At 40.9% G+C, this 26,245-nt stretch overlaps 1 protein-coding gene across 2 annotated transcripts in view; it reads right to left on the bottom strand.

Moving 5' to 3' along the window:
• Window positions 1–798: 798 nt before the first annotated feature.
• The window catches only part of gatad2b (GATA zinc finger domain containing 2B), a 52,861-nt gene continuing 27,414 nt past the window's right edge, over window positions 799–26,245 (bottom strand). Inside the window, exons 2-11 of one of the 2 annotated variants that reach the window (XM_062409905.1) lie at window positions 21,269–21,676; window positions 19,267–19,396; window positions 18,632–18,763; window positions 16,049–16,177; window positions 13,829–13,999; window positions 12,213–12,576; window positions 10,270–10,472; window positions 9,697–9,828; window positions 9,365–9,572; window positions 799–8,321 (exon numbers count right to left, since the gene is read on the bottom strand). In XM_062409905.1, coding sequence (XP_062265889.1) covers window positions 8,185–8,321; window positions 9,365–9,572; window positions 9,697–9,828; window positions 10,270–10,472; window positions 12,213–12,576; window positions 13,829–13,999; window positions 16,049–16,177; window positions 18,632–18,763; window positions 19,267–19,396; window positions 21,269–21,675 — 2,013 coding nt within the window. In that variant the 5' untranslated portion in view covers window position 21,676 and the 3' untranslated portion in view covers window positions 799–8,184. The remainder of the gene's footprint in view (window positions 8,322–9,364; window positions 9,573–9,696; window positions 9,829–10,269; window positions 10,473–12,212; window positions 12,577–13,828; window positions 14,000–16,048; window positions 16,178–18,631; window positions 18,764–19,266; window positions 19,397–21,268; window positions 21,677–26,245) is intronic. The other variant, XM_062409906.1, reaches the window with a different exon arrangement.

Below are 26,245 nucleotides of genomic sequence, written 5' to 3'. Positions count from 1 at the left end.
AGTTGTATTCAAAGCATTCTATATATTTTGCTTTGGCAATGGCAATATTAATACTAGTCTTATTTGACTTATTATATAGACATAACAGCATATGTGGCAGGTAGCCTGAATGTCTTGGGGCTGGTTTATGGTCATAAAGGTCACTAGCTTAGTAGCTAGATACACACACACACAAGTTTTGCTGTCGTTATCAATAGCAATTACAATATGTACAGTAAGCGACGGTAGCTGTATACTAGCCATTGCAAGCTTTGCAGACTTAAGTTAAGACGTCATATGACACTCAAACCGTCTGATCATATAAATGTGTATCATGCAAGAATAAAACTAAATAAATTTAAATATTGCTTATGTAAAAGATAATATTTAACCGCATGTTGATAATTCTTGATACATCTAGATCAAGTTCAGTAGATGACACTATGGTCTTTACTGTTTCACATTAATGAAAAGATACCTACTTTCCAAAATGGCCCAAATCTAATTCAGGACAAGAGAAGACATTACACAAATGTTTTACAGAATGAGTACATAAACTGGAAAAAACTTAATTTTCTGAGGGACTAAAAGAGGAAAGCTGAAGCTAAACTGAAGTGCTGTCTTTTCAAAAGGTCAAAAGATTAGGTCACGTGACCTCATTATTGTGAATGCGATATATAAAGACAATTTCATTGTGTTCACTCAGTGTTGTGTGCATCTGAGAGTTAACCATTCCGCTCATGTCCAAGGCTGCTGATGGAACCTCAGGGTTCCTAACACAACAGACCCTAAAAGGTTAATTAAGTCACACTTTGGAGCAAATGTTTCAACCTTTATTAAACATAGCTTGCAAGAGATAAATATTACAAAGTTATTTCCTCCAAAATTAGCTTATTTTTTCAACCAATGCATAATTGTCAATCAACTGGCAGTATTCAAACAGCATTATTTTCTTTTACTCTTTTGAAGACCGTTAAATATCAAGTATGTGCAATAGGTCAGGATTGATGTAAGCAAAACCAAAAGGACTTCAATTAATATCTGGTAATTTCATCTTCTGTTTCTACTTCCCAGATGTTTATTTCAACACTGTCATTAGACAAAAAGAAACGCTTCTACTGGTAAATCCAAAAATTGATAAAACAGATTTTGCAATTAAATGCTCTCCTGCATTAGCTATAACAACGTATCGAATATAAAGCCAAACAGTAGAGGACCATACATGTTGTATACTGGTGTTGGCAGGAAAAGTGATCACTGATTCAGGGTCTGTAATTCTCAGCTTGAGCAGTAGCTGATCTTATAAAGTCAGTCCAGGTTTGATGTCAGAGCTTTGCATGGACACATACCTGAAACATTTTGTGGCAAAGCTCTGTATAAAAGTTACGCTTCTTTGTATTACCTCAAGAAATGCCTTCTTCTTAGTGAGGACAACAATTTACATGTATGAGCATACAGATGATGCTTTCTGCTTTAATTTGTCCAAGTTATGAGATCATAGCACTGAAGGATTACAGGGATAAATGTCATTATTGACATGAGTCACTGTGAACCAATGATATTCCTATCTGCCAATGACATCATCCTCATGACAACTGTGCCCAGTGTGTTCTATGGATTCTTCAGAGCAGCAGGACACTAGACACCTAACTGTGACTTTCTAAATGTCATATTTCATTACAGTGAGGTGCACAGATGATTCAGCCTCCAGTGTCCAGTTCAGCTGTTAAAAATGACTTTGTGGTTCAAAGGAAGCCAAAGACTGCCCGGATGTTTGGGCATGTGCAAGTGGTCAGCTGTTATGTCATATAGCAAAAAACCCCAGTCTGCTTCTTTTAGTGAGAGGCAGGTATCAGAAAAGTGACGCAAGAGCCCGATCCTGGATCCAACCATTATATAATGGGGGTCCATTGAATTCAACACACACAGTGAAGCATCAAAGTGCTTTTATCTAGAGCAGGTTCAGGAAACCATTCTAGATAAACAAAGTAATGCTGAGGTGTGTAGTGTGATGGCAAAACCTTTTTGTCTGAACCAATGAGCACTTTCCTGCAAACTCTAACTAGTCCAAAACCGAAGCAATGCATCCAGGGAGATCGCTTCAACAAGCAGGGGAGGGGAAAAAAAAGTATCCCAAACATTTTGCACATTAGTTACACAATAATACACAGTGATCACAAAACGAAATAACAAGCTTCACAATATTCATGGCTTTTTGTTTGCTTTTCTACACAATATACAACCATTTAATTTCTTTTTTCAGTACAAGGGAGGGAAAAAAATGCTTATGTACAATAAGTCATTATTACTTCAAACCTAGCAAATATCGTGTAATTTATTTCATAGTCAATAAATTTTTTTTCTTTTTTTTTAAAACTGCAATATAAAGAAAAGATAACTTATTTGAGACGTCAGAGAAGAATGACTTTTGAAATCTAAAAATTTACGTTTGAAAAGAATCTGCAGTTCAAATACAAAAGGTGTGAGGATGCATCTGCAAGAGAGCAAGAGAGAGACAGGAGCTTTTTTTATCTTCGGCTTCAGCTTGGCAGCTAAAGGAGATGCATGTCAAAAACATAAAGTAAAAATTTGTCCCAGATGTTAAAAATTCATGAAAATATATCTCTACATCCAATTTAGACTCTTCCACCAGAGGGAAAACTGACTCCTGTTTTTTATATGATGAACAAAAATGAACTTCAGTTTGCATCTGTGAATCTAGCCCTAGGCAGTTTCATAGTCGTGGCCAAAGTCTTCTATTCACTGGGCAGGAGAATACGATCAACCAGAACACACCTAACAGTCTGGCTGGAAGAGTTCACCACAAACTAACTTACAGTTCAACCGACAACCTCCTTCAATGACTTTCCTGGACCATGTCAGATACACCTGAAGAGACTGGCTTGTACTAAAGGTAAGGACATACTGTGATACGATCTTGGGTCTCGGAACCTGTGCCTCCCTGACCTTTGGTCATATGATGTATTTTTCCCCATGAAGGCTCAAACTATCAAACACTCTGCTGCATCACCAGCTCGAAAACAACTGCACACATCATCCGAATTTTCTGTTAAAATCACGGCTTCCCTGCAACAAGGTTAATGTCATGATTTTGCTCACTATCTGAAGACCTGATACTAACTTCAGTATCATATTTTAGCTGAAGATAGGAGCCGTCAATGAAAGACGACACAGAGCAATAAGTGGAACAGAAGTGAATATAGAGGTGGCCTGTGTTAGCTACTTTAGCTAACTAGCTGCTGGGCTAATTCAACAATGATATGAACACTACTGCTGCTAGCTTCTACTACTGTACATACACAAGACTTGCCAGGACACACACATACACATGCACGCACATTTGTCTTTTTATGGTTGTGAGGGCACTAATTGAATTAAAACATTCCATTATACCTTACCCTTAACAACTAAAAGCCTAATTCCAACCATAACCCTAACCTAAACATGATTCTAATCAGAACCTTTAAACCCTCAAAACGCTCGGTCCACACAAGTCAAAATGCCCTCACATTGCTGCTTTTGTTCCTCACAACCATAGAAAGACATGCACATATACACAGACACTCCTCCATATGAAGTGCTTTACTTTCTCTTTCCATTTTCAAGCTAAAATGTTTACTGGTTTTGAGAAAGAGCCAGTTGAAGCTGAATATCATTCGTTAGGTAAGTACAGTATTTGCTCAACAACCGACGAAGTGAACAGAATCCAATTCTGGTGTCTGATAAAAGGTGAGTAGCAATTCAAAATGAAGTGACTGTAATTTAGCCAGTCGTATGATTAGAAAGCCAACAACCAGATATTGTCCAAGTAATAAAGTCGACTGCACAGAAACCTGAGCTGGAATTCAACATGCCTACCAGAAAACCGTTTTAGCCCACCTGTACCACTCTGTAACAGTGGAAGGCTCAGGTCAATGATGGATCTGTGTAGGTTTCAACAGTATATGTGCACCAACCTAAATGAAGTCTGACATTGACTGGATGTCATGGTAAAATAAGTCACTAAAAAGATTGTGGAAGATTCTCCTGCTTCTAACCCCAAACTGAATTCATAGCCCCTCAGCTCTCCTGTAAGGAGTCCCTATGTCAATGAGTAACATTGCGCACTGACTGAAACTCTGCTTGGAATGATTGATTTGATACTTCAAACTTAAGAGATCAGCACTTCAGGGCCTTGTACTACAAAGCAGGCTCAACATACCCAAGATATCATTGTTATCTGGCTCCACAAAGCTAAAAAATGTCATATGACGGTGATTATCAACTCGATAAGTCAACCCAGGGTTTCCTGAGCACCGTAACATATAAGGGGCAGTGTTTGCAGGACATGACCAATGACAAGTGTATTGGCAGCAGAGCGGCAAACAGAGGAAGGAACAATATGAATTGGTTTAACACATGATCCAGGATAAAAAAAACAAACAGCTGCAGCTGCCAAATGCAGGAAGGACAGCAGCCCTAATATCACCAACTGTGTGAATGTGTAATTTAATGTGCTGATAACATCAATGTTCGGTCATTACAGCAAAAGTAGATGTGAATATCATTTTCATGCTTGTATTTTTTTAGCCTTATTCTCTTAACTGCTACCCCAGCGCTGTCAGATGCAAATAAATACAAGAAAATAAATCTAAGTGGTAAGTAGGCTTACTTTCATATCTTATTGGTACAAGTTTTAGTGCTTCAGTCAGTCTCTGATATAGGATGATGTCAGTGCACAAAAGCACAGTGAAATGTCTTTGACATCGCTTCAGCAAGAGGAAAACAATTTATGAAGAAGACAGGAGAAGGCCCTTGTACACAGGAGAACACTCCTGCGGAAGTGCTGGTGGATTTCTCATCAAATTTTATATTCAGGTAAAGTCAGAGGTATTTGTGTCTGAACACGCTGCCTCACTTAAGGACCAATTTACTATATGCTAACTAAGTTACATTGCATCAAGAGAAATGATAGGGCAGAAGATACTGCATTATACATGTTGACGTCTTATCTTCAGTAAGAAAGTACGGTGTGTAAGTTACAATGCTGATATGTCAGAAATAATGATCCAGCTTTGTTTTGTTGAAAAACAAGGCTTAAACCTAAAGCAATCCTGCTTACCACATATCCTGCTCCGTAGTACAGACGTCTGAGGAAACCATTGATGAGTTGTTTGTTTTACATCAGAATTCAGCCAATATGGAGACTGACAGCCACTACCAGGAACTGCAAATGTAGACTTGATTGTGACATATGCTTTTGTGAAGCTAGTGCAGCAGACCCCTCAAAAGAAGATCAAGAGGAATTTCTGTGTTAACTCCACAGGTCTGAGCTGTCTTGGTCTCAAGGCTCACTAAGTGACGCAGTCCATGACTGAGGAAACTCATGGGACATTGTTGCCTCCAAATGAAATATTTACACAACTGAACAGATTCAACAGTTCAGTGAATTAAATGTGCAAAGCAAGGCAAATATCATAGTAGGACTCTCTGTAGCAGTGAACAGCTAAAAGCATCACTTGAGTGGCCAACATCTGAGAAGAAATATCCACACTAGTCTTAATCACCAGATGTAAAGATGATACTGGTTTGTGTTCCTGCAGCAGTGTGTGTCGGTAAGTCACTGAGTGAATGTCTGTGCTAAATATGTTTGGGTAATTATGGCTCTGTTTGTGAGCTAAGCACTCTGTGTTGATCCATGATCTGGTCAAACAGCTGGAAAACAAGCGCAAACGGATGAACTCTAAAAAAAGATATTTGAACATGCAACAGCTGCTGGAAATCGGGTACAAATGTGGTTTTTAGATTTGGTTTGCATTAAGAGCATCATTTAACTGTATCACGTGGTAACATTCAGAGTGCTGGGGACACTAAAAAGCCTGGAGCAAACAACAGGTTCCACTGTAGTCACATTAAGTATAAGAAAAAGTAGGGAGTGTGATTTATTGAGCCTAACCTCACACGTGTACATTTTGAACTCCCCACAGGAGAGACATTTTCTCATGCTAACTTTTATGTGAATGTCTCATCGCTCTCCCATGAGTACTGGGGTTCACACGGCAAATCTGTCTGAGTCCTGTATCTTGATTCAGGAACTGGTTTCTGTCTGTGAGCAGACAGAAACCAGCAGATCCCCCATCAGTTGAGGATTTAGTCCAAAGTCATGTAGTTCAGACTTAAGAATTAAGAGATGGGATTGCTTTAAAGTTTCAGTTACTGCTGGGTTCATCAGACAGTGAGTCAGTGGGACTGATGCTGTTATATGTACTCAGGTACTCATGTACTCTGGTGTACTCCAGCCAGCAGCAGCTTGTATGTACAGCGTACACAGTCTGTCTCTAACCGAGTACACCATGAAAATGGAAACTGAAACATTTAGCAATGTAAATTAGAATTGAACTTTTCATCAGCCATTAGAACGTTACTTGGTGACATGCCCCCTTACTCTGGTCAAACATCAGCCAGATTCCAGAACTTAGCCACTCTCAACTGTGACATTCTGTTCCTTTTTTCTTTAAAAAAAGTTTTTCCAATTGGAAATAAGCAAAGTGCTCCTCTGGAGTGAGGGAACTTGTGTGCAGAGCATGCACACAATGATTGATCCATGTCTCTCCCATAAAAGATAAAATCCTCAACCTTTTTTTTTTATATCTCAAGCTAGGTATCTATACATAATCCATACAGATATTTCCATAGTTTGTGTTTTTAGCTATGTTGATTATTATCGTCTCCAGGGGCTAATACCTTTCAGGTTCGCCACCAATTCATTGAGAGACGCCGAAAAAAAAAATAAACAAACAAAAATCCAGATAAACTAATAAAAATAAACCACAGAAAGTTTAGGGGTGGGTGCAACAATCAGAAAATCTAAAAACCCAAATAGAAGAAGCAAAGGAACCCAGATTGTAGGTTTCTAGGTAAAGAATCTGAGATTTGGACACACAAATTGTAATTCCACCTTCAGATTTGAGTTTGTTTCACCTTCTATGTGATGCAAAGAGGAGTTGCTGGGTACAAAAGCTTCAGTCTGTGCACTGGATGAACAATGGTTGTGAGGGGGGGCATGGCGGAGGTCAGTGGGAGGTAGTGAGATGGGATGGAACCAGGAAGGACAATCAATGTGCTCTCTCTGACAGACCATTGCCCCCTGTGAAGTGAATATTGGCTTAACTTGTAGACAACATCCTCCCGTCCCCCGTCAGCTCCCTCCTCATTAGAGTCTATACGGACTGCTGGTCCGCTGATGGTGTCTGCCAGTTGCGGGAAATCCTGGTTACATCCATCTGGTAACTGTTCAAATTTGTAACAAGAAGTTGACATCTGAAGTGAAGAAACCGATGAAGATCTCTTGATGAGGAATGTGGGAGCCGAATACCAAAGGAAAATCTTCTCCAAATGCTTTTCACTCAAGATTCTCTTTTGAACATAAGTGCACCTCTGATGCTGCCCTGGACGCCAGGTTGGACTTGAACTCTGTGTCAGTGCAATACAGCCTTTGAATCTAACCCTTTCAACGTATTGATACAAGTGTAGATGCTCTGCTTTGACCTTTCAGCCCCCCTCGCATTTTTTATTTCAAGAGCAGTCACTAACTTAATTTTGTCTGTTTTTGTTCATATCAGTATTTTCAACTTAGCAAGCTTAAGTTGTTAAACTTTATGTTGCATAGCAACCAGAATGCACCCTGTTGATCTTCTGTTACTAGCAAAAGTCACATCTAAGCATTATAATTAAAAGGAGAAAAGTAATCCTAAGTGACTGTGGCCTAAAGCGACCCTACAATGATTCACCGTCACTCCCCAAAGTGAAGAAGAGACAGCAGAGTAACAAAAAAGGGACCAAACACTTGGAAAAGAAAAAGCATAATGAGTAATATTAACTGAAGCAAAAAGGGTAGTTGCAGGTATAATAATAATAATAATAACAATAATAGTGCTACCAACAGCGATAATAATGGGAATTATAATTGTTAAACAATGCTGACGAAGATGATTTTTACTATCATAAGAACATTGGAGATGCACTGACAGTTTAGTGTCTTTGTCCGACTTGGTGGGTTTTCATGGGTTGGTTTAAGGTAGGCACACGGACAGGCACTGCATGCGGTGGGGTTGGGGGATGTTGGTTGATCTGGGAGTGCTTCAGTATGGGGGTAGAGGGGCAGGATGGGTGTGACATCAGAGGGGCAGGAGGGCTGGTCTGGGCTCATTTCTGTCCGGTGATGGACTGCGATATGGATCGAGGTGGGATCATGTCCAACAGGTACTCTCTCTGCCGGTCTGCTAAGCTGGAGCTCTTATGCGCTCCAACTGACGCTGGGTTCAGGTAGGCAATATTTAACCCTGTGGGAATATGACACACATATTAAGAGACAGCTGTGAAAATTATCAACTGCTTACTTCAGCTTTAGTGGTAAGGGTTTTATTTACGTCCACCCACATTTTCTATAAAATTGGTTTTATATTGAACTTATATTATGATTCTCATGGATTACATTGGCAATCTTTTTTTTTCTTATGTTATGTTCATTACTTAAATTCCTTCTCTAATATTCCCTGTAATGTTGTTTCTCTATTATATCGTACAATTTTTATATCCTCATTTCGACGATAAAAATTCTAGCAATATAATTAGACATCAAAAAGTTGATTCAAATTGTAAAGCTGTGTGAAGGTTTGTGCAGGCAAAGTTGAGTGCGTACAGAGGGGGGGAATCAAAGAGGGAGAAAAACAATGTGAGGTTGTGTGTCGCTGTCTGACAGCTCACAAAACCAGAGACTGTGTGAGTGTATGAGTAAAACTGTCTTTTCTATTGTTTATTTTTGAAAAAGTAATGGTTAACATGCAAATGCATTTTTGATTTTAGAGAATTTCTCTTGCTTCCCTGATGATTTATGTCGAAATGATAACTTATATGCTATAAAAATAAATGTTTCATTCCATATGGATCCACTCTAACATTTTAAGTGAGTGGGAGCATCTGCTGTATATATCAGTCTATGTGAAAATAGGTTCACCTGAGTTTCCTATCTAAGCATATCTTAGTATTCCTGAGTGTAAACCATCAGCTGATAATGACACATAATGAGATGTGCAGGTATATGTTCACCATTTCAGTCTATTGTGTTAGCATGATAACATTTAACACTAAACACTGTGTGCATATAAACATCTTTAGTTCTGTAGGTCATAAACCAATGTTTATTTGTTATATTTTTATAAAACCAAACCCTAAAGGTCACAACTTATCAGCTTTCACTTCATATTGCAATGAATATTAGTTTTTGAGTTTAGAAGATTGATCAGGATCAGGACAACAACACTTGACTTGGACATCCTTTGTGAGCATTAGATAAACGTGTCACTAAAACATGTACAGTACATACCTGGGATGTTGTAGATCTGGCGACGGCTGTCATGCTGCAGTCTATTGCCGCTACTGCTGCTGCTTCCACCGCTTCCACAGTGCTTAGCATTAGTCATTCCCATGAGGCTGCTGGCCACTGACAGCTGGGAGGCCTGAGCGAAGTTTGATAGAACACCTCGCGCCGAGTTGGACAGACCTCTCTGCATGGAGGCCTGAGGCTGGGGAGCCTGAGGGAAGTACAGCCATGCCATAAACTTTACCAGCACGAATTACACAATTACATTACAGTGGCATATTACTTAGTTCATTATCATGCAAGAGAGATTTTTTGGATACAGTTAAAAAACATACTTGGGCAGGAAACATGTGTACCTGGCGAAGGGCATGATGTCGCATTATGGTATCAGTCTTAGAGGCGTTGGGGCCCGTAGGAACTGAGCTGGGAGAGAGGGCTGCCTGCTGTTGCAGCCTCTGTTCAATCTCCTGCGTACATACACACACACGTACACACACGCACACAAACGTAAAACTTTAAAATAGATCATTACATCCATGATATGCATTAATTCATCTATTCTCTGTGGCCATTTGTCTTTTGAAAGCAACTTACTGTGGCTTGGAAATGCCTCTCACCTTTTTCACTTGTCGCACAGTACACTGCAGATTTCGTTTAAATGGCCAAAACAGCCATTTTTTTCAATCTACACTCAATAACCCAAAGTGAAGTAATTGTTAATACATATCCCATAATATTTTCTAAATGCACAGTGTCCTGAAAGGCACTCATGTGCGGTTTATAATAAAACTCAGATTGAGACTTGACTGTTGGCCTGGCTAGTTAAATGATAATGTCTTCAATATAATGTGGTATAATATGAGAAAGAGAATACGGCCGGCGTAATGGAGAGGCACAGTGGTGCTGACCTGCTCCTGCTGCAGGGCCTTCACGAATGCGTTCTTCAGCCTGTTGGTGTGCTCCGCCTTCAGAGCCTTCTTCTGATTTGACGTCATGCACTGCTCACAGAGGATTCGCCCACTCTTCTCTTGCTTCCAGTGAGGGGTGAAGTCAGTTCTGCACTGAGCACAGAAGAAGGGCTCCATGCGGGCCAGTGTCCCTCTGAGTTTACCTACAGAGAAGATTCAGCCATCAGACGTGCTTACAGCCACAGTGACAATATGAAGCCCCACACAGATGAGCTGCTGTAAGAGATGCAATGAACTCTGCATATCCTCCTTATTTTCTCCAAAGGACGAGCATGTGTGAGTGCAAAAGAGAGAGACATCTGGATTATCTGCGGACCTTCTCCGCCTGGCCCCCTTGTATAAAGTCCGCAAAAGTCAGTATAATTTGAAGTGAGAACACATAGGTGTTTGTGTGTAGTCAAGAAAATCACGTGATCTCTACTGCGGAATTAATATGTCAACTCCTGCCTCTGTCTGACGCATTCTGCTCCACCACTCGTCTGAATAATGTGGAGGATTTGTGGCTGAGTGAAAATGTCTGTGCAGAAAACCTCCTGCTGTGTCGGGGATCTGTAAAATGCAAACTGTGGTTTTTTAAGTCCAATCCCAATTCTGCGGACTATACCCGCAGGTCCTATGTTGTATGATGTAAGCGTACAGGGGTCACTTTTTCACAACAGTGATTTCCACAATGATAGGCACATTCTCTTCCTTTCTTCTACCAAACTATCAAAGGTAAGGTTCTGACATTTACCCCTGAATAGAAGGTTTAGACCTCAAACACCACCGAACCTACTACAGCTGATTATTTTTCAGAAACACTCTTTAACTTTGTAAACAGCAGCAAGACTGATTTGTAAAATTTACCAAAATCTTCAGTAATCTTAAAACTTTAAGTAGTTTTAGTTTCATATTTAGAAAAGTTTGGAAACCATTGAAAGGAACAGATTTGTTGAAGGTTTGATAGTTATGAAGCACTTTTTATCTTAATTGTTGAAATCCTCTTCATGTCCCTATAGTTATCAATAAATAGAAATGTCTGTAAAAAAAAGTTATGTCTGTGGCCGTCCCAGTGACACAGAGACCAAGGCCATGTTTTCAATCAATTATCAAATCGAATTATATTTTTATAGCTCACAAATAACAATTGGTCTCATAGGGTTTAACAATGTGCGACATCCTCACTCCTTCAGATCATTGACCAAAATTCCCAATTTTCTGCAGGTGATGTCATGCTTTAATTTCCTTGCTCATGACACCGCCAGTCAACGTCCAGACAAGACAGGAGCGCTCATATTAGTGCTGTGCCTTTCTCAAATGTTTTTTTTTTCTTTAAAAGAACAAATCATTTTGGACATTTTAAGGATACACTCACTGAAGGGAGCCTGGTAATAGTTTGCCTGATGGATTCCTGCAATATTAAAAAGTGTCTCAGAACTGTGACTTAAGTCCCTGGTGAGCGACTGAGACTGTCTGATCTGGTGATTCCTTCTTTTGCACTTGTCTTTTTAAGTGTACTCACCCTAGTGATTCAAAAAAAAGAAAAGATCTGTGATGTCCATTATCTATTCATATGAGTGTAATGTGCACTTGTGCCATGGTAGAACACAATGTTATTGTTGTGAACATCAGGCATCAGACATAACAGCTTTATGCATAAATGCTAATTTGCTATCCTGGTGCACGTTCGCACCAGTATGCACAGGTGACTTTAGTCATGTTTACTCAGGTCATTTACACACTTGTCTGGATTTAGAAGGGTTTGCAGATAATGACATGTCATGTTCATACAAACTAACCATGTGAAGAAATGTAAGACAAAACAAAAAGGTAATTGTCAAGTAGTCAATCTACTGTTTGACCTCACAGTTTATGTTATGCTTCTCTGAGTGTTAGCTGCTCACCCTGACTGTCAAGCACACTCTGCACCACCTCCTCCAGGCCCACCATGTAGATGAACTCGCTGTTGGCGGCAGAGGGTAGGAAGTGGAGAAGTGGGGCCGGGGGTTTGGGTGGAGGGATCTCCAACAGGGTTTTCTCCAGCTGCTTCCTGAGGGCCAGTTTGGCTGCTGCCTGGCTGCTGGCCTGGTCGGCCATGGAGCTCACCCCTCCGCTGGCTGAACCGGACATGGTTGATGGGCTAACAGCCGAAGCTCCGCCCAGCCCACCCGCCACCCCGCCGGCCGCTGCTGCTGCTTGCATGTGGGCCAGGTTCATGTACATGGCACTGGAGCCTGAGCGCTGAGAAGCTGCCACTTGCTGGCTTGCCTGAAAGGACACACAGATTCTGCAGTTATCAGCAAAACATCATCATATCATTATTTGAAGTCAGATTTCTAAGTTTTGAATGTTATCACAAGCTACAACACAGTTTAACAAAGTCAGGAAAATGTAATTACAATTTCCAAAGACCAGAGTACTTCAGTTCACATCTGAGATTAGAATGTGTCTCCACTTGTGTCTCCAGTGTTTCATAAGAAATACAAATAATAAAGCACCACATGGCACCACATAAAACCGGCAACATTAACGTAGTAGAAGGAAGCCTTTAGCTTCCTAAATATTCCAGAATATCTTTATAATGCTGAAGACGGCAAATTAAGTAGAAATTTTTTCCAAAGTTGAGTCCCCCCTGACAGCTAAGTACACTTACTTACTCAAGGCTAGAGTACATTGATTCAACCTCAGACAAATACATAGTTATGTCACAGTCACACTGGAAAATCCAAGAGTAGGAGGAAAAAAACTGCTTAAAACATCAGTGTTTTCTCGTCTAGAAAGAAAAGTCGGTTTCACTAATTTCAGCTCAGTGTGAGAGCGGTTTGTAGTCAATCTAAGTCAAGTTTATCTCGACAACTTGACTTGTTAAATGCAGTCATTGGGACAAAATATCAAGCAAAATGCAAGCAATTTGTTGACAGTGGATGCTAACAGCTGCTAGCTATGGTCAGCACTGTAGCCGCTCTCCTGCCGCTCCCCAGTCCACCCGCCCCTCTAAAGCACAGCTCTGACAACTGAAATAAATCTGTAGCTCTGACACTGCTTGCTGTTCTTTTTGCAACACATGACAAATGTATTTAGCTTTCTGTGCCTTTGTCTTGAAGACTTGATAACTTTGGTTGATGCTGGAAAGTATGAACCAAATCCCCACGGTAATTAAAGAATTTTTCAGCATAACAAACTGTCTGGAATCTTACCACGCTACACTGCAAAACCATGTTTCATCTGTACTCTGGACACTCAGATACCTAAAACAGCATGGCTGCTGTGGGATTGTAACACTCAAAGGAGTCTAACAGGATTTGTGCAGCTCAGTATTTGAGTGCAGACAAACGCTTAAGAGCAGGGACAAAGAAAACCTGTATGAGCAGCTGTTCGAGAGAGCGAGAGAGGGCAGAGGTTTGAGAGAAAATCATTAAGAAATGCTCATAACATTGAAATACATGCCCTGTTCTGCAGTAGTACATTAGAGTGTGACATCAGTGCAATGCAGTGAGTCTGAATTGGTTTGAATCCATACCTGCTGGTAGCTGACAGCATTGGCCATGCTGCCAGAGCTGGAACGTGACATCCCAGGCTTGGAGGGAATCCTCTGGCCTTGCAGTTGGGACGGGTTGGGGGCTATCACCCGCTGGGACATTAGCATTGGTGGCAGGTTGGCATTGGCTGCTGACCTGATGACAGTATGACCCTACAGAAAGGAAAAAAACTGTCATCATGCAGCAGTGTTTTGCATGTTACTTCAGTCAGATTTAATGTGAATTTGTAGATGACAGTTTTTTTATTGTGTGCACAAGATAATTGGTAAATGGTTTTGTGTCTATATAGAGCTTTTCTAGTCTTGATGACCACTCAAAGCGCTTTACAGTACAGTTTTACATTCACACACACTTATTCATATAGTGCATCTATTTGCAGCACTTTGTTATTCTATGGGGGGCCATAATGTGTTCAGCATCTTGCCCAAGGACCCTTTCGCATTCAGATGGGTCAGACCGGGGATCGCACTGCCGACCTTCAGGTTGGAGGACGACCACTCTACCCCTCAGCCACAGCCGTCCTAAGATGCCTCTTTCATGAATCATGGGGGTTCTATGTTAATCCCCTCTTTCCAAGCTGGTGTCCATTATCAGCAAAAGATTGTTTTTGCAGTCCATCAATAACAGAGGAGTGATTAATCTTTACCACCGTTTCTTTCTACAGAAGACCTAGGCTCTGTTTTCACACACAGATTTAATGTTATCAGGCTAACAAGATCCTATTAATTCTTATTTGGGTTAATTGGTTCTTAAAACGCAGATCCCCAATCTGTTGATTTGTTACTATATGATAGTTATTGTGACTAACAGCTGACTAACATCAATAGCTCTTACTTGAGTAGAACAGAGTTGACTAATTCATAATAACTTGTGATTAGCAGAATCCACAATATCCAATTGATGACATATGGAGGTCCAGCACTTCAGTTTCAATGTACCTCAGTAGAGTACACTCAAGGTCCAGCTTATCAGATTCACCAAGTTTAAATTAACACATTGTAAATCCTGCACTGAAGAGGCTCTAACGTGAGTTTGTGTTACATTACATGTCATTTAGCTGACGCTTTTGTCCAAAGCGACATACATTTTTTTTTTTTTAGAACACTCAGCATTTATGAGGGGCCATTTTAGGGGTACACTTAGGCATGCAGATGGGAAAGAGTGGGATTCGAACCGGCAACCTTCTTGTTGCAGAAACACCCGCTCTATCCCCTAGACCGTGCTCTCCCGCTCTCTACATTAATAGATGATTGAAATATTTTAGTCTTCCATCAGTAATAAAAACCCTGTGATGAAAAATATTAGCAATGTAGACAAACACACTGATTATTGTTTAGGGAGACATGATACACAGTGGAGCCAGCAGAGGGCAGCATTGCTTGATGGCTACAAACCAGCCAATCATCATCAATGCTACAAAACAAGCTGATGAGACCGACCACACACACGCACACCAGATAGATATGTGCTGCATATTTAATACAATCTCAACATGTAATGGAGGAGCTCAGCTACGTCATTATGAACAAAAGCCCCTACACACCAGGAGACAGTCTAACAATCAGAGCAGAACCATCTACCAACCACTTATTCCCTCAACAAACACAGTTGTAATGTTAGTCTAAACCTGATTTTACGTTGATGCCACAGAGCATCTTTTTCTCCCCCAACAATCATAAAAATAAATCATTCCTTTTTCTGTTCGTCCAAATGGAATGCCAGGGTTGTTACAAAAAGTCAGGACCAAAACTCAGTCAAATACGATTAATTACTCAAAAGACAGACAAAGAAAGTCATGTTCTATATTCATGTTTCAGAAATCCTTCATTGATGTAAAACCAAATTTCAATTCAATGAGGGGACCTAACAGAGGCCATTTATGTTTTTAAGAGTGGTCTTGGCCTGACCAGCAGAGTCCCAGAAATGCTGATTTCAGTCCCTTTGAAATAAAAAGTAATGAAGCTCTACTTAAAGAAAAAGTCTGATCATATATTATAAATCCAAAACAGCAAATTGTTAGATGACTACACATAACAATGTACACATTATTCTACTCAAGAGCTCTGTATTACTGTTCTGTGTCATTGTCACATTGATATCCAGTTTCCTCTTTATACTTTACAATCATTGAAGAAGATAGTCATAACAACCTTAGAGTGGTGGTGCAAAGGTAAAATGTATGAATATGAACACACACAGACCTGTGCAGTACGGAGGTTCTGGGGCTCAGGGTTGTGCAGGCCCGGCCTCATGGGCAGCTTCCCCATGCCAGGAGAGCTGTGGATGGCAGGAGGCTGAACAGAGGACGCAGCATTCTGGACCACAGGGACCTGCCAACATCACAGCATTAGCAGTGCAATAAAACAGACTTTTGAGATACTAACATGAGTGGTTGTGTTACGAGAGGTTTTATTTTAAATTCCATAGTATTTTTCAGATCATATTGTAGAAGACATTTACAATTTGATCCAATAACAGCCAGTCAGATACAATCAGAACAATTACTTTACTTGCTAATGAGAAAGGTATTATCATTAATATTTTAACAACGACCACACCAGCTGCATTAAGATAAACACTGAACTTCTGACATTTTCTTGAAGATGTATAAACACAAATGTCAGAGTCAGTTGCTCTTGACATTTTCTGGAACTTTTCCTACCAACCCGCAAAATTAACACTGACCGAGTGGGCATATGGATTACACTTCAGACACTTGATTGATGCAGTTTTGATTTGCTGTAGACTAAAGCGGCTGATGACAGCAGAATTAATACATCATGTCCTGCCTTCTGCATAGTCTACCCAGATTAAACCCTAGTCACCCCTCCACTTTCGTGTGTGTTATGAACACATCTGTCACGGTATGCGTTCTTCATATGTGAAAGGCAAACTCAGGACAACCTGAGAGCCCAGAGATCATGTCTGAAAATGGCTGTGCACTCTCTTGGCAGTTCAAAAGTCAGTCGAATCCAACAGTCCTGCACTAAATCGTCCTCTAGGAGTTTACAATGTTCCGTTTGAGTTGAGGTGGAGATATTTTGAGGCTGCAGTCCGTGTTGCTGTAAAGCTGCAGTGCATTTTAGAGAGGTGTGTCTGTTATTTAGCCTAGCCTGATATGGGCTGGACAAAAACAACATCACATCTCTGTATATGCAATACCGTTCAACTAGTAATCTAAATGTTGAGATCCATTTTTTTTCATACAGTATCAATATCAATGTGCAAACACGTCATACTAGCTTAAGTTATGCCAGGATCAGTCCACACAATAGTAAGTCTATACACATGGTCGATGTGTCAGAGTAGGAGTGACTCAAAGAGTCATTCATTCCTGCTGCACTGAATAAAATGCAGTGCACCCTGCAGGGCCTTGACCCGTCAGAGGTTGCTGTGACTTGAGGTCCCAACATCACGGTTCCACTTGACAGCACCAACATCATCATTGCTCTATAACAACAGATGGGTACCTAAATAAAAAAATTGACCTAAAGCCACTTTTATGAAAATTTAACTCATCCGCGAGCATACCTCGCTCAGAACAAGACCAGTTCATAAATGTTTGTTAATGGCAAGCTGCTGACTCTTAAAGGCTGGTTGCCAAATGACATCAACTTAGAGGCATTTTTCTATGCTTTGAAATTTTATATTTTTAGTCAGATCAATAGAAACAAACTGATGCCTAGAACATAACATTATTGTTATGTGTATCAATGATTTCCATTAGAGAAGCATCAGGGGTGGTAATGCCACAAGCTGTTTTCCGACATGACCAATGGATAAAGTCTAGAGAATGGGGTTCGGACTTTACCCACAGTTTCACACATGCAGAAGACGGCGGGAGGTTCTCTGCAAAGACGTGTTCACAAAAGCAACAAATCCTCCACATTATTCAGGCGAGAGGTGGTACAGCTGGGTGCAGAAGACCAAGGCAGGAAGTGACCTAATAATTCCAGTGCAGAGATCACCTGATGTTCTTGACAACACACAGACACCAGTGACTGCTCTTATCGCCACAAGCTCTCTGGACGTTCACAGAAAGGCCAGATATAATCTGCAGGCTCTCTCTCTGACATTTGCATTCAGACATGCACCTCCTCTGGAGAAAGTGTGGAGAGTTTCCGGAGTTCAGTGCATGTCTGAAAGCAGCGACAGTGTAGTTTAGTACTGATACCATGTTAAAGTGCCATAAGTAATAGCAGTAGTACTGATAAGTCAATATTAGCATACAAAATGCAGGAACGAGAGGATCAGTCAGCGCAGGTGAGAGCTGTTAGCTGATTGATCCTCAGTTTGAAAAGGGAGCAGCAGAGCTGCCTCAGAGGGTCAGAAACGCACTTAGGACACTCAGACACGGGAGACAATACTGAGCTGAAAAGCCGAGGTGCCAGCTGAAAGAGCTGGCAAGTTTAGGTTTGTGTAGATCCTTGTTTGTTCCTGCTGTGTGGAGCTAATAAAGTCATGCTGAAAAGCAACAGAACTGTCTCTGGTTGTGTGTGGGAGAACCCCGTGGCATGGTCCACTGCTACAAGTGTAATTTACAAAAAACAAAGAAGGCTACTCCAACTAAAATCACAGCAATTCTCTGGCTAACCGTTAGCTTACCTGAAGGCAGAGTGCAGTGCTGTAAGCTAGGAATTTTAATACCCTGTCTTATAGTACTGAAGAAAATATACTTTTTTGCATTTAAAAACCATATAGTGAGTGTCGCTCTGTGTGCTGAGTGATACTGTCTGTGGATCTGTGATGGTCAATGTAAGTGAGGAATCAGAAGTAGCGCTGACCTTCTGCACCACGTTCTCCTTCTGCATCTGACTCTGTCTGAGCTTCTTCAGCAGCACAAGTCGGGCCTCCTCCAGACGCAGCTCCTCTTTCAGAGCTTTGATCATCTGCTGCCTCTCCTCTCCGGTCTTTCCCTGGAACAAACAAACCAATCATCACACACATTCAAAATCAGTGACACATGGTATCCAAATGGAAAATTTAAGGCAGCGTATTACACACCTTTGAGCTGAGCAGCAGGCCAAAGTAAAACAGTTAAGAAGATGAAAAGCAGCCATGCCATGTGTCATTAATATGTGTGGAAGCCCTGCGGTGAATCGATTCATTCATTATGTTGATCAATTCAGAGATGTTCATTTTTCTTAGTATATTTTGACCTTTTTCGCCTTAATTAAGATGAAGAAAGTAAAAGAGAGACAGGAAACAGGGTGAGTGAGTAAGGGAATGACATGCAGTAAATGGTCCAGCTGACCGAAGTCCAACCAAGGACCTGCGGTTCATATATTCCTATGTGGTATGCTCCTTACCATTCAGCTATTGGGCTGCCCACAGAGACTTTCATCAGTCCAGTCTGTGACATGAGAGAGTATATCTTTAATCTGTGCATTGGTGCAGTGACTGCTGTTGATATTTTTACCTTAAACATGTCCAGGTTGGCCTGGTGTAGGCGCTCCTCAGGACGAGGTGTTGTTCTGGGACTGGACGCTTCATTGTCGGATAGGATAATAACATCTGGAGACGGAGTTCGTCTGTCATGCTCCACATCACTTCATGGGAAAACAAGAAAAATAAAATGATTTTCATTTTGTTGAACATCTTAAGTGCTATCAATGATGTCAATCACTCAAACATTGAGTATGAACATCTGCGGCAGACTGGAAAGCTGATCAGCCACTTGCTCAGTTTACGACTTGAAAGATTTGTGTGACACTTCCCACTCAAAGGGGTATATTATCTGCCTTGGACCAGCTCTTAGTAACGTTGCTATATGCCAAGACTTCAGGGTAGTCCCAGTAGTCTAAATTGTTTCCCTTCTATTCTCTTTCTCTCTAATCATTAATTTACAACTATGAATATCACTCATATTATTTTCATAATACGAGTAACACAAATGGTCTCGCCAACCGGTCGAGGCAGATACCACAGGGATGCTGGTTTTGTTAGAGGTTTTCATTCCACAGTTGCCAAAGTGCTTCCTTGTTGTGGGAACTGTTTGGTTCCTCTATTTGCTATGTAAAGTGTTTATGTAATGGTTTGGTGCTATATAAATAATTTTTTTATTAAATTTGTTTCATGTTTAAATACTCTTAATGTGAATACACCTTTCCACTTATGTGAGACAATGTATTTTCAACTGAATGTTGTACATGTTATTTTGTTGATGTACATGACATGTAGTGCACTTCTGTTCCTGCAGGCCATATCGATACTACTATGCATTTGTGTAAAATGGTGAAAACTGTGTTTTCAAAGTAAACTACCTCCGTCTACACAAGTGTGCTCTGTATCAATTTTTTCACATTTTCGCAGGCAGCTCCAATCTCCTACACATGTAGAATTTAACGGCAGAACAGCTGTAAGCAAAGACAACACTTGTGATTGATTATCCATGTTTGGTTCCAAACTGGTTAATACTGGCTGCTTCTTCCAGAAGAGGGTATTGTGATAAGAGACACAATCAGCAAGCTGTTGGAAATGTTGATGTTAAGATTAAGATATGTTTATTTATACCAAACACATGCACAGACATGCCCAACACACTCATGTAATGGTAGGTAAATTTAACCTCTGCATTTAACCCATCTGTGTGCAGGACACACAGAGCAGTGAGCGACCATGTACGGCCCTCTGGGAGCGGATGTTGGGGGAGTAAGGTGCCTTGCTCAGGGGCACTAGACAGGGTAGGGAGACTCTTGGATTTTTGGACAGATCAATCCAGCTTCGTCTTTTGTTGTCTCTCCGTGGAGTCGAACCCGAGACAAACCAGAGACCTTCTCTGCCCATAGTCCAAGTTTCTGCCACTAGACCACCGCCTCTCCCAGCGAATATATCAGTTTCTGCCCTTCTGTACTTCTACTGAGAGGCAGCCCAGGAGTTTTCAAACTTCTCTGTTTTAGCGGCTTTAAAACTCTGGAGTAGTTTAGACGTAAGGCACATCTGTAGCAGAGTTGATGCATTTTCAAACAACAAAGTAATTTGGATACAGCCTCGATTGCGGCTCTCTCTGAGATGTAATTGTTTCATCCCTGCTAAAAGTATTTTTTTGGTAGATTTTCTTTACTTTAGTTGAAGGTTAAGGGCAGAGGATGTCACACGTCAGACAGAATGAGGAAAATCTTGATTTGAAAATTCTAAATAAAATTTGTTTGATTTATTTATCAAGCTTTAGTGAGAAAACGTAAATTGTCTAAAGATCCCCTCAAATATTTTGTCATCTCATAAAACAAATGACCTCTAAAATCAAGTTTTCAAATCATCAAGATTTCTTAATTCCCATTATTTCCCAATCCTAGATTACCAACAGATATCTTTTTTCTGCACAGTACAAACTAGTGTTTCAGAGGGTTCAAAAGGTTCCTTTATTCAGATTTCCCCTCCTAACCATTGTGCTTCTTCATGTGTAAATACTGCATTCTCACCATCTTCTCCCAGCACTCATATCCACTGGCTCATCAAGGATGTTCTCCTTCCCATTCTTACTGGGTCCAACATGGATGCCAAGGCCACCATGGCCTCCATGGCCTCCATGGCCTCCCAGCCTTAGACTCCCATTGAGTCTCTCTTCATAAGCAGCACCCATTAGGCTCTGGTGGTGAAGGGAGCTGGCTCCAGGGACCTTCCCATCTCCAAGGGGCCCTGAGACCTCCAGGGCTGCTAGGTCAGCTAGGTCCTTGCGTTTTAGCAGTGCCAGCATCTTGAGGCGCTCCATGGCCTCGTGACCCTCCATTTTGAGGCGCTTAGCCAGCGCCTCCTCTCGCTCGCTGGGGGACTCCAGGCCTCGCTTCAGCAGGTTGAGCCTCAGCGCCTCCTCAGACATCCGCTCCATTCTGAAGGAGAATGTACAAGGGTTAGAGCCAAATCAAACAGAGCTAGTAAAACACCAATCACACTATTCAGTTTTTTACTTTGTGGAATGGTCAAATGGTTTCAAAACCTCATGCCTTTCCAAAATGACAATCTGACATCATACCCAGCCCAGTCTTTGATATGTCAGCTTTGTAGAGGTGTGGTTCAAACAGTGCTGGCACCGCCATAACGAGCAATTTTGGGTTCAGTATCATGCCCAATGACACAGCATGCAAAATAGGGGAGATGGGTATCGAGCCGCCAATTGACTGACCAGAGGTCGACCCGCTATACCTCCTGAACCACAGCCATCATTGTTACTTAAAGCTACAGTGTGTTGCATTTTTCGAGATTTTCTAGTTGAAATCTGCTCCAACTCTTAACCTGGAGAGGTACAGTCAGACATGTTGGTGACCCAGTCGGATTGAAAACCTGGTGCTTCGGGTGTAGTCATCCAATACTGAGGCTTCTGACTACTATTAACTGGTGGTAGACGTCACCATGTCCGAGTAACAAGCTATCAAGCATCCGATACCTACATTAGCTAATACAGCAAACATAAGGAGGTAGGTGACAGGCTAGAATCTAGCTAGATTGAGCTTTATTGACCAAAGTGTTAAACAGACGTTAAATGATGTAATTACTTAATTGATGATTACCAAAGCTGATTGTAATGCAGGTGTATATGCAAACACAGCGGACTGCAATCAGAATACCAACTGATCAGCCAGACCACCACCTCTGGGGATAATAACCAGGTGTAATATGCACTGGAGACAAATTCCCACAAAATGGCTTTAGTCCAAACATGAACAAGAATGACAAGATTCAATATTTAATCTGTTCCAAATATGTGCGTTAGTGGACATGTTCACACAGCATATATGGTCTACATGAATCAATATAACCACAGTGGCCTGAGAATCAGTGCAATGACACACCAGGATGCAACAGGGATAAAGAATTAATCAGACAATTTGAGCAGCTATATGCTCATTCAGATGGAAGTAGGTTAAACACAGCAGTCTAAGAATAGCTTTAGAACTGTTTAATATCTGTGCATGTGTTGCCACGTGAGCAAGGGAGGATGACTAACTAGATCTTATGAGCACTTCGTCTTAGCATCTTAATCATGTGACCAGCTTTAGCATGGGTGCTCAAAGAGAAGAGCAAATTCTGCAGCTGAGCACAAGTTGTACAAGGAAGTGACAAAGCACAAATGCTCTAAGTACTTCCTGCAGGTCCTCTCTCAAATACAGTTCCTCTGTAAATTCTTCTGGAGATGTTACAGAGCACTAAGGGATGCCTACAGTGTGTGTATGGGGTCTCAACTATACTCCGCCTGCCATAACTCCTGATGCTTGGGTTCTGCACTTTTTGGTTGTTGTTCACTGCTTTGTACAACATTAAATCTCACTATATAACTTTCCCAATTACAGGGATTGACAAAATAACAGAAATCTCAAGAGTCCATTAGATCAACCCTGTAAATAATAATGCACTACATTTACAATTTTAAGTGGTTTTTTGAAAAGTGGTTTCACCACCCAATCACAGCAGCATTGCAGCAGTTTGCCAGCTTCTGAGTGCCGGATTCACTCAATTGTCTGTCTAAGATCAGGGCTTCTTTCATTTAAATGAGTTAAGGGTTCAGTGTGTAAGAATCTATCGGCAGAAATTTAATATGAAATAATACTAGTGATGTTGTCACTAGTGTGTGATCCTTTAAAAATTTAACAAATTGTTGTTTTCTTTACTGTAGAATGGAAGGCTACCATGTTTCTTGAAGTTGTCCAAACTGGACATAATTACAACCTTTTGAGTTTTTATGACAACTGAAGGCTACCACAGGTTCTCTTTTAGGCTTGGAAGGAGAGGGTGAAGTGAGGGTATTCAGTTGCAACATGCAAATTCATCACTAAATTCTACTCACCGAACTTTTAAGGTAAATTGTAAGTTTTTGTTTCTTAACACATTACTTCAGCTATGGAATACATCTACTTCCCACACTAAAGTCAATTCACATACAACAACTACATGGGCAGAAATAATATTCACACATGACTCTTCCAAACCAGCAAGATAGCAGCAGCTAACAGATGTTAGCCACTAAACACACAAGTAGTCCTCCCCTTAGTCTTCAGTGAAGATCAATCGAAAAACAAGAAAACAGAGTAAGACAGTTTCATGGATGGCTATCATGTTCTCCTATTCTTCTTCTTCTATCTTTTTTGACCTGCGCAAATGAGCTGGACAAGGTGATCAGATCTCAATGTGGACACAGGTGACACTTTAATTACAGTGATGCCATGTAATCCAGCCATGGGACAGCTGTGGCTTAGGGGTAGAGTTGTAGCCCTCCAACCTGACGGTCGGCAGTTCGATCCCCAGTCTGACCCATCTGCATGCCCAAGTGACCTTGGGCAAGATGCTGAACCCTGAATGGCCCTCCATGGAATAACTAAGTGCTGCGAATAGATGCACTCAATGCACTGTTTGACAGGTAAGGGTTAGGGTTTTATATAGCGCTTCAAGACTAGAAAAGCGCTATATAAATACAAAACCATTTAAATCAGTTTAAAACACATTTCGGCCCCCAAGTTAACTGATTGGAGTTATACACTGCTTGAGTGAAGAGGCAGTGTAAACGCAAAAAGAAAGATAATAATTTTGGTAATTTCTTTATTTTTATAATCGTTGGAAGTCATAATCATAATCGAAATACAATTAATCTTCCAGCCATACCTTCACTGCTAAAAAATGCACAACAATGGCTCTTTCAATGGGAATTTAAGTAAAACCCTTCCTTCCATGAGGTTTCTTGTGCCATTCTACAACTACTACATAGAGAGCTTACTAATGTACTGCATCCAAGTGTGATATGCTTGTTCAAAATCTGATAAAACAGCTCTCCAGAGTCATAAACACTGTCCAGGACATAATTGGCCACTCCCTGCCCTCACCAGATGACGTCTTCAGATCATTCTGCCTCCAGAGCTGGCAGCATTTAGAGAGACACAACTCTCCCCTGCCACTATGTCTTCAGCCAGTTGCTAAAAACTGCAGAACCATGGGGCATCTTATTTTAGCTAGTAAGGATGTAGAGTTAATGTAACTGCAGCTCCCAGTGATCTAAATAGAGCACAAGGACATGGTTTCGTAAGTAAAAATTCAATTTATTTTTTGAATGGAGATTTTTATTATCAGCCATTATATTGAAACCATCCAATGTAGACTTGCCACAAGCTATGAGATTGTGAAACTTTGTTATAAGCTCATGTAGGAGCAACAAGTCTGTATGATATCAACTCAGTTAAAGAAAAACTTGTTTTATTCACAATGCCAAGGAGAAGTACTATACAACCCACAATCCCCAGGTGTAAAAGCGCATCTCTAATTGGTGGAGGTCGCTGTTGCAATGGAAACATTTTATCACAACCATATAAATCATGTGGCCTATGACCGCATTTTCCAGCATTCCATCATCTTTACCACAGGTCAATCTGAGGAGGGCTGTTTTAGACAGAGTAAAAAGGGTGCTGTTTTAAAAGATCTTAGTGGCATTTTGGCCAAAATATGTTACAGACATTTCATTGAGACCCCAAGGAAGCGTATCAACTGTGGTAAAATGGGCATATGATGGGTCCTTTAAGGAGTGAAAATCACTACAAGTCAGGCCATGTATTGGAAGATAGTGTAAAGCGGTTTCCAGACATGACCTGCAGGTAAAATCCGGAGAATTGGCTACGGAGTTTACCCACAGTTTGCCTCACAGACACAGTGGGAGGTTCTCTGCACAGACACGTTCATAACAGCAACAAAACGACCGCATCATTCAGGCGAGAGGTGGAGAAGCCCGGGTGCAGCAGACAGAGGCGGGAGTGAACGCAAACTCTTGACATCTTAATTGGTGTTTGTGTCACCGCTTTGTGTGTCACCAGGAGACATTTGTTTTCCTTTTGTTTGTTTTTTAGAAGCGCCGTCCACCACCCCCAATCGCTCATGCTGAATTCAGGGATCCTCTACTGTGTTAGCACATCAACTTCTCCTGGATATTTATGGCCTTTATACTAGGAGGCCAGGCGGATCAAGTCTGAGATACTGCAAAGCGTCTCACTCGAATTTTGCATTCACACATGCACCTCCTCCAGAGAAAATGTTTGCAGCGGTGCGCCTAACCTTTTCATTTAGTTGCACCAGCACATAATTTAGGTGCACCCAAGATTTTGAGGATTATGACATATGGCTAGGGTTTGAATTTTTCTGAGATTAGGGTTAGGGGCTGGCAAATGCATTATGCAATAATAATGTCCTCAATAAGATAGAAGTACATGAATATATGTGTCTGCTTGTCTCGGTAATATTTATTTACGTATTAAACAATAGTGTATCCATGAGTCCGGACAGTGTGCATAAAATCTTTTTTTCAATGTGTTTGAATATGCCACCAAACTCTTCAGTACTTTTCAGGTCCTAATAACTTGCAATCAGTGTTGGTGTTTATTGTTAACGTGTATAAAGTGAGCAAGGTCAGCAGGGGTGGGAAAGGG

The sequence above is a fragment of the Platichthys flesus genome, chromosome 17 (genome assembly GCF_949316205.1).
Source record: "Platichthys flesus chromosome 17, fPlaFle2.1, whole genome shotgun sequence".
NCBI classification, from domain to species: Eukaryota; Metazoa; Chordata; class Actinopteri; order Pleuronectiformes; family Pleuronectidae; genus Platichthys; species Platichthys flesus.
Note: the sequence above shows the minus strand (reverse complement) of the source record. Positions and strands in the feature narration are given on the sequence as shown.